This window comes from Bison bison, unplaced genomic scaffold, assembly GCF_000754665.1.
Source record: "Bison bison bison isolate TAMUID 2011002044 unplaced genomic scaffold, Bison_UMD1.0 scf7180017864466, whole genome shotgun sequence".
Taxonomy (NCBI): Eukaryota; Metazoa; Chordata; class Mammalia; order Artiodactyla; family Bovidae; genus Bison; species Bison bison.
In genome coordinates, this window is record NW_011495027.1 from 10,008,618 (window position 1) to 10,017,707 (window position 9,090).

General features: G+C 37.2%; 1 protein-coding gene across 6 annotated transcripts in view; it reads left to right on the forward strand.

Annotated features, from left to right (window-relative positions):
* Positions 1-9,090, forward strand: part of KIAA1107 (KIAA1107 ortholog) — a 94,265-nt gene that overhangs the window by 52,529 nt on the left and 32,646 nt on the right. For all 6 annotated transcript variants that reach the window (XM_010860429.1, XM_010860430.1, XM_010860431.1 and 3 more), the window contains 2 exons: positions 1,399-1,479; positions 2,838-2,934. In XM_010860429.1, coding sequence (XP_010858731.1) covers positions 1,399-1,479; positions 2,838-2,934 — 178 coding nt within the window. The remainder of the gene's footprint in view (positions 1-1,398; positions 1,480-2,837; positions 2,935-9,090) is intronic.

Genomic DNA, 9,090 nt, shown 5'->3' on the forward strand with positions numbered 1-9,090 from the left:
AGTAATAGAAGAGTGAATCTGGGGTGCTGGGAGAAGTCATGAGAGTCTGAGATCTAGTAGTCCATGAAACATAAAGATTATCACTTCAGGCTACTTCTTTAAGTTATGTCTTTTAAATCTGTAATATGAGGATGTTGGCAGAGCTAGAGCTGCTGGATAGGTATTACAAATTAAGAAATATGTATGCACAGCAAGAATCTTTCTAGTGAATGGAGTAGTTGTCCATCCCAGGCTTTAAGCAAAATGAGAGGCCATTTTTCAAAGATGCTGAAGAGGATTTCTTAAGGAGCCAGAGATTGAACTATGACCTCTAAAGTCCTTTCTAACTTTGTCTATCATGGAAGATGCCCAACAAAGAATTAATTATTTTATCATATACTAATCACCCTTATGGCAGAAAGTGAAGAGGAACTAAAAAGCCTCTTGATGAAAGTGAAAGAGGAGAGTGAAAAAGTTGGCTTAAAGTTCAACATTCAGAAAATTAAGATCATGGCATCTGGTCCCATCACTTCATGGCAAATAGATGGGGAAACAGTGGAAACAGTGTCAGACTTTATTTTTGGGGGCTCCAGAATCACTGCAGATGGTGATTGCAGCCATGAAATTAAAAGACACTTACTCCTTGGAAGGAAACTTATGACCAACCTAGAGAGCATATTAAAAAGCAGAGACATTATTTTGCCAACAAAGGTCCGTCTAGTCAAGGCTGTGGTTTTTCCAGTGGTCATGTATGGATGTGAGAGTTGGACTGTGAAGAAAGCTGAGGGCCGAAGAATTAATGCTTTTGAACTGTGGTGCTGGAGAAGACTCTTGGGAGTCCCTTGGACTGCAAGGAGATCCAACCAGTCCATTCTAAAGGAAACCAGTCCTGGGTGTTCATTGGAAGGACTGGTGCTGAGGCTGAAACTCCAGTACTTTGGCCACCTCATGTGAAGAGTTGACTCATTGGAAAAGACCCTGTTGCTGGGAGGGATTGGGGGCAGGAGGAGAAGGGGATGACAGAGGATGAGATGGCTGGATGGCATCACCGACTCGATGCACATGAGTTTGGGTGAACTCCAGGAGTTGGTGATGGACAGGGAGGCCTGGCATGCTGCAATTCATGGGGTCGCAAAGAGTCGGACATGACTGAGTGACTGAGCTGAACTGAACTGAATAACATTTTACAATATATAAAAACCCATGGCTGCAGTTATAACTTCATTTTTTTTTTTATAACTTCATTTTTAAATTAATGGCATACCTCATGGATGTTATTTGAAAATTGTATTCTTCAGATAAAAATGAGATTAGAACTTTATCTTGACTGAAAATTTATGGGAAAATAGAATGTATCATTGATATCAGTTAAACCTTAATTATTTCTGGATTTGAGTTTAGTTTTCTTTTATTTTTCAGTATAAGCCATGTAGAAATGAATGTTATGATGCACTTTATATACGGAGGAACTTTGGACTTTCCAGTCAAAGCTAATGTTGGGTAGGTATTTTTTAATGATTTTAAATATAAAAATATTGATATTTTGTGGCTTCTGCTTTATTGAGCTTTGTTTAAAAGTGTCAGTGAAGTAGAAGTTTCATTTTTATTATTTTGCTGAATGTTGTACATATTTTGGCAATATCTAAAAACAGTAAGTCACCTTATTTAGAAGAAAAGATGATCTAGCATCTTTTAGATAAGATTAAGATTAGATAGATTAAGATAAGATAGATAGATTAAGATAAGAATAAGATTAAGAAAAGTCTTTATTAGACTTAAATAGAAGGAAATGGCCACCCACTCCAGAATTCTTGCCTGGAGAATCCCGTGGACAGAGGAGCCTGGCAGGCTACAGTCCATGGGGTCCCAAAGAGTCGAACACGACTAAGTGACTAATTGCTGCTGTGTTTGAAAAACTTAATATTTGTTTTGGAAAATAAATGACAGATTTTATAAAGTTAATTCAACTTTAGTCAAATTTGGAATTTTATAAATTTTTTTGCTACTTTATTTTTAAATTTTAGGATGTCAAAAGAAAAAAACCCAAAAGTAATTTGAGAATATAGGCATCCTAAAGATCAACAATGGTATGGTTCTTTAGTACTCTATGGCGACATGCCATCATCTAAGCTGCTGAAATCCTAAATACATCTTGCTCGTCTAATTTTCGGGATGTTCTCTCCTTTTATTGCTATTCTAACATCACACAAATGAAGGCTGCTCTTTTAATTTTAAATATTTATTAGTTCTTTTAGTTATAAACTGAATGAATATGATTTGAGGGTGAAAGTATCCTGAGTCACAGGGATTAAATACTGGAAACCCGTATGAAACTTTATCATGGAATTGAGACTTGTAGGTTTCCTGAGTACCTAGCATATGTGTGGGTGCTTAGAAATACTTGCCAATTGAAAGAAGCAACAGAAGCCCTCTGAGTCATTGGATGCCACCTCTAATCTCATGGTACTCTGTAGGCATTTTCAATATGATAAACATCAATTAGTTGCCCTCCCCCTAAATTTTTATTTATTGTGAAGAGTTGTAACTTTTATAGCCTTTGAAGCAGTTTCCTGGGCCTTGTTGTATATATCACTGAGAATATGAGGGGAAGTTGTAAAACATCTCCAAATTTACTTTGTGTTATTCTCCACAATTCAAATCAAGTTACAGTGCTTTCAACTTTTGACCTATGTTCTTCTTATAACCTGTAAAGAGTACTATGTAGGGCAGAAAGTTAGAATTAAAATAGTTAAGATTATTATTTTCTCCAAACAAACTATTTATCATTAAGAAATTATTGTGTATTATGCCTTGGTATTTAAATTGAAGAATTAACAGTGCATCTATTTTTATTTTAGTCAGATACTCAATATGGCTGATATGTATGGACTAGAAGGATTAAAAGAAGTAGCAATCTATATTTTAAGAAGAGATTACTGTAATTTCTTTCAGAAGGTAATTATTGAGTCTCAGAAATCTTTTACCTAATACCTAAAGTAATCTATGATTACCTCCTAGATTCTTAACTCTGTTAGTATTGTCGTTTTAGCTAATGGTAACTCTACTGAGAAATAACTCTTAGGATGTGCTTGTAGAAAACAGAAATCAATTCAGATCATTTTAAATAAGATAAAACTGAGGTAGGGGTTTACTGAAAGGATATGGCAATATCCTATATAATTCAAAAGTGGAGTACACAGTTGGAACTCTGTTAGTTAGGGTTTGGAACTGAGAGAAAGGAAGCTGGCAACTAGGGTTACTTTCTCCATTTATCAAAGGGCACCACAGTGCTTCATCAGTTTTTTCCCCTGAAGGAAAACTCCTCCTTCCTACCACTTCTCTTTATAGCATGTACTTGGAGTGGAATATAGTTCTCTTCTACTTCTCCAGGTGCTATATGAATACTGACTTTCTAATTTTAGTTTATGCAAACTTAAATTTGTTGTCTAAAGAAAGGTATTGTACTATTTATTTCAAAGCCATTTGTGCATTGTTTTAATTTTCTCTTATTTTTAATTTTCTTATTTATGCTTTTCTTTGTAAACAATGGTCATGTATTATGTTTATAATCATCAAAAAACAAGTATTAAAAGGATTGTTTACATAAATAGTCCCCTCTTATTGGATACTTGAACCAACAATATGCATTGTAATGAGGTAATTTTAATAATTTTAAGCATATTTAAATTTAGATTTTTATGTTGGGTAGGACTTTTCCTATCTCTTTATAAGTTGTATCTGAGGTATCACCCCATGGGTTAAAACAGAGGCATAAACTGGGTCTACCACCACTACCAACCCTTCCTGTTTTACTGAGAAACGGTTAAACTCCTCAGGTAACCTTTATCAAGCCTTTAATCAGTTACCGTTCATTCCAGCTTTTATAAGGAAGGGAACTAGAAGAAGGGGCATAGTCTGTGGTATCCTCAGCACTGTAGAAAGTAAAGAATCCTAGTAAAAAGACTTTTCCTTCTCTTTCATCTTTTTTCCTCATCTTCCCTGCCAAGTGAAAGTTAGCAGGGAGATCCAAGACTATCCCAGATAAACATTAAAGATAGGGATATTTGCAATGAGGATATAGTGTCCTCTCAGCCCTGAGATGGACATCTACCATGGACATCTATATAACCGGACCACTCTGGGATTTCTATCAAAGAAGAAAATACTAAGGGATTTCTTGGAAGAGCCTAGAGTATATCTCAGGAACCAGTGAGAATATACTTGAATATGGAGATTTCTAAAAGGAGGAGGAGGCTTGCTGGAGAAGCCAGTACTACCCTGGTGACTAGAGACAGTAGTTATTGTCATAGACAGAAAAAAAATAAAAGTCCATTCCATACCCCAAGTATACACGGTATGCAAGAAAAGAAAAGGACCTTAGTGGTTCAGTGAAGATTAGAAGAGGCTGATACAGGGTCAAATAATACTGTGTCCCATGTAGGGAGGCATTGAGCATCATGAATCCTAGAAGGTTCCTTCGTCCACCGAGAGGCTGGGGAGAACTTCGGTCTGTCACTTAATGAGCCACCACATTAGCAAAGGCCACCAACATCTGGATTAGAGCGTTCAAGGACATCTTCCTATTACCCTGCTGGTCACTGGTTAGTTACTTAAAGTGACCATACCCAACCACAGCCCTATTCCAAAGGAGTTAGACCCACTAAATGGCAGAGCAAGGGATCATGCTCTATTTGCATTCCAGATCTCCCCAACTGGAAGTGTAGTCAGTGATGGGGAACAAAAGATTTAAATTAAGTGTGAAATAGGTGTTTGATTTTAAATACCAAAAGTAACCAGAAGATACTAGAATGCACCTGTAATCATTAAAGGATGGAAAAAAAGTGAAATTGACACAGCTTGGTTGATAGCACTAACTGGGGATAAAAAGTTTGATGTTAGTATCTGCTTTAAACTGAGATTCCTCAATAAACCAATTACATGAAACATTTTAAGACCAATCTCTATTATGGATTGTCCTTGGACCATTACTTCTACTTTTTAGTATGTTCAAGAGTAGACATAGGTTACGTGCAGCTTCCTATATTTTACTTTAAAAATTCCCCTTAATTTTAAAAAATACAACATATTTGTTGTCATTAAAATAACAGAAGGTGAAATTCTTTTGAATTATCAACATGGTGTTTTGTTGAAAACTTTTTTATTCTATTTTAATATAGTCTATATTACTGTAGTAACAGATATTTAAGAGCAAACTTTTTATTGATCTGATCTTGAAATTGTTTGCTTTACTACCTTGACACTATATATTTTAATAAATATATATTTTTGAATATATAATTTTTAACTTCTAGATCTCAATGATACAGTTTCTTGGCAGTGACTTAAATATAGTAAATCTATAATAGCTCATCCCACAGTAATATATGTTGGGGTATAATGTGGTGGTGAATTGGCCCCAGAACTCTTGGCAAGCTAGCTTCAGTCATTTCATTAACGTCATAATCTTGCCATTATTCAACTAAATTTTAGAACTTCATTTATATGATTATAGTGGGTTTTACATTACATGCTATTTGCCACTGATTTACATATATATTTTAGGTTATGATTTAAATAGATGTCCTCCCAAATTTTATACGCAGGTTTTGAAAATGACTATAAGACCTGTTATCCTATTATAAAAATACTTAGGAAATCAGCATTTCCATATAAGTAAAATTCTTAGAAAGCTACAGTTATCACTTTAAGTCAGGGATCAGTAAACTTTTGCTGTAAAAGGCTAGATAATTAGTATTCTAGGGTTTATGGGCCATACAGCCTCTATCACAGCTACTCGGCTTTCTGTTGTAGACCAAGAGCAGATATGGACCGTCTGTAAATGGAACAGCATAGCAGTGTTCCAATAAAACTTTATTCACAAAAAGAGTGATGGACTAATTTTGGAGCACAAGCTGGTTTGCCAGCCATTGCATTTAAACAGCAAATTATTTTGCAGTTTAATATTTTTTATGGAATATTATGGAAATTATGGAATTTTATGGAAATCCAACATCTGTTGGATCATAGAAAAAGCAAGAGAGTTCCAGAAAAGCATCTACTTCTGCTTTATTGACTATGCCAAAGCTTTTGACTATGTGGATCATAACAAACTGTGGAAAATTCTTCAAGAGATGGGAATATCAGACCACCAGACCTGCCTCCTGAGAAATCTGTACACAGATAAAGAACCAACAGTTAGAACTGGACATGGAACAACAGTCTGGTTCCAAATCAGAAAGGAGTACGTCAAGGCTGTAAATTGTCACACTGCTTATTTAACTTATATGCAGAGTACATCATGTAAAATGCTGGGCTGGATGAAGTACAAGCTGTAATCAAGATTGCCAGGAGAAATATCAATAACCTCAGATATGCAGATGACACCACCCTTACGGCAAAAAGCAAAGAGGAACTGAGGAGCCTCTTGATGAAAGTGAAAGAGGAGAGTGAAAAAGCTGGCCTAAAATTCAACATTCAAAAAACTAAGATCATGGCATCTGGTCCCATCAGTTCATGGCAAATAGATGGGGAAACGATGGAAACAGTGACAGGCTTTATTTTTTGGGGCTCCAAAATCACTGCAGATGGTGACTACAGCCATGAAACTAAGAGACACTTGTGCCTTGGAAGAAAAGCCATGACCAACCTAGACAGCATATTAAAAAGCAGAGACATTATTTTGCCAACAAAGGTCCATCTAGTCAAAGCTATGGTTTTTCCAGTAGTCATGTATGGGTGTGAGAGCTGGACCATAAACAAAGCTGAGCACCAAAGAATTGATGCTTTTGAACTGTGGTGTTGGAGAAGACTCTTGAGAGTCTCTTGGACTGCAAGGAGATAAAACCAGTCCATCCTAAAGGAAATCAGTCTTGAATACTCATTGGAAGGACTGATGCTGAATCTGAAGCTCCAGTACTTTGGCCACCGCACGTGAAGAACTGACTCATTCGAAAAGACCCTGATGCTGGGAAAGATTGAGGGCAGGAGGAGAAGGGGACGACAGAGGATGAGATGGTTGGACGGCATCACCAACTCAGTGGACATGAGTTTGAGCAAGCTCCGGGAGCTGGTGATGGACAGGAAAGCCTGTTGTGCTGCAGTCCTTGGGGTTGCAAAGAGTTGGAACTGAACTGATGGTGGAGGCATTTCTGAAGAAGCTTTTGCCCTTCTCTGAGGGCACAGTATCTTCAGAAGTACATATTTAGATACTATATATACAAATGGGCGGATTGCTGGTCTTTATTAAGTGTATAAATTCAGATCACAACTAGTGAATGCGTACAAAAAGAAACTGAATTGTATTCACCCCAAAAGGGCAATAGATGTGCCTAGGAACATAGTCCAAAACCTGAAAATACATGGCACAGGCAGTATGTAGCACATATTAAGGCTTACCATTCAACTATGACTTAAATTAAATCCCTTACAATTATACAATGGAAGTGCCAAATAGATGCAAGGGGTTAGATCTGATAGAGTATCTGAAGAACTATGGACGGAGGTTTGTGACATTGTACAGGAGGCAGTGATCAAGACCATCCCCAAGCAAAAGAAATGCAAAAAGGCAAAATGGTTGTCTGAGGAGGCCTTACAAATAGCTATGAAAAGAAGAGAAGCCAAAGGCAAAGAGAAAGGGAAAAATATACCCATTTGAATGCAGAGTTCCAAAGAATAGCAAGGAGAGATAAGAAAGCCTTCATCAGTGATCATTGTAAACAAATAGAGGAAAACAATAGGATGAGAAAGACTAGAGATCTCTTCAAGAAAATTAGAGATACCAAGCGAACATTTCGTACAAAGCTGGGCATAATAAAGGACAGAAATGATACACAACCCAACAGAAGCAGAAGATATTAAGGAGAGGTAGCAAGAATACACAGAAGAACTACACAAAAAAGACCTCCATGACCCAGATAACCACAATGGTGTCATCACTCACCTAGAGCCAGACATCCTGGAGTGCGAAGTCAAGTGGGCCTTAGGAAGCATCACTACGAACAAAGCTAGTAGAAATGATGGAATTCCAGTTGAGCTATTTCAAATCCTAAAAGATGATGCTGTGAAAGGGCTGCACTCAATATGCCAGCAAATTTGGAAACCCAGAAGTGGCCACAGGACTGGAAAAGGTCAATTTTCATTCTAATCACAAAGAAAGGCTATGCCAAAGAATGTTCAAACTCCACACAGTCACACGCATCTCACATGCTAGCAAAGGAATGCTCAAAATTCTCCAAGCCAGGCTTCAACAGTCCATGAACTGTGAACTTCCAGATGTTCAAGCTGTATTTAGAAAAGGCAGAGGAACCAGAGGTCAAATTGTGAACATCTGTTGGATCACTGAAAAAGCAAGAGAGTTTCAGAAAAACATCTATTTCTGCTTTATTGACTATGCCAAAGCCTTTGACTTTGTGGATCACAACAAACTGTGGAAAATTCTTCAAGTGATGGGAATACCAGACCACCTGACCTGCCTCCTGAGAAATCTGTATGCAGGTCAAGAAACAACAGTTAGAACTGGACATGGAACAACAGACTGGTTCCAAATCAGGAAAGGAGTACATCAAAGGCTGTATATTGTCACCCTGCTTATTTAACTTCTATGCAGAGTTAAAATGCAAAATGCTGTGCTGGAAATAAAGCACAAGCTGGAATCAAGATTGCCAGGAGAAATATCAATAACCTCAGATATTCAGATGACACCACCCTTATGGCAGAAAGTGAAGAACTAAAAATCCTCTTGATGACAGTGAAAGAGGAGAGTGAAAAAGCTGGCCTAAAATTCAACATTCAAAAAACTAAGATCATAGCATCCGGTCCCATCAGTTCATGGCAAATAGATGGGGAAACAATGGAAACAGTGACAGACTTTATTTTGGGGGGCTCCAAAATCACTGCAGATATGACTGCAGCCATGAAATTAAAAGACACTTGCTCCTTGGAAGAAAAGTTATGACCAACCTAGACAGCATATTAAAAAGCAGAGACCTTACTTTGCCAACAAAGGTCCGTCTAGTCAAAACTATGGTTTTTCCAGTAGTCATGTATGGATGTGAGAGTTGGACTATAAAGAAAGCTGAGCACCAGAGAATTGATGCTTTTGAACTGTGGGAA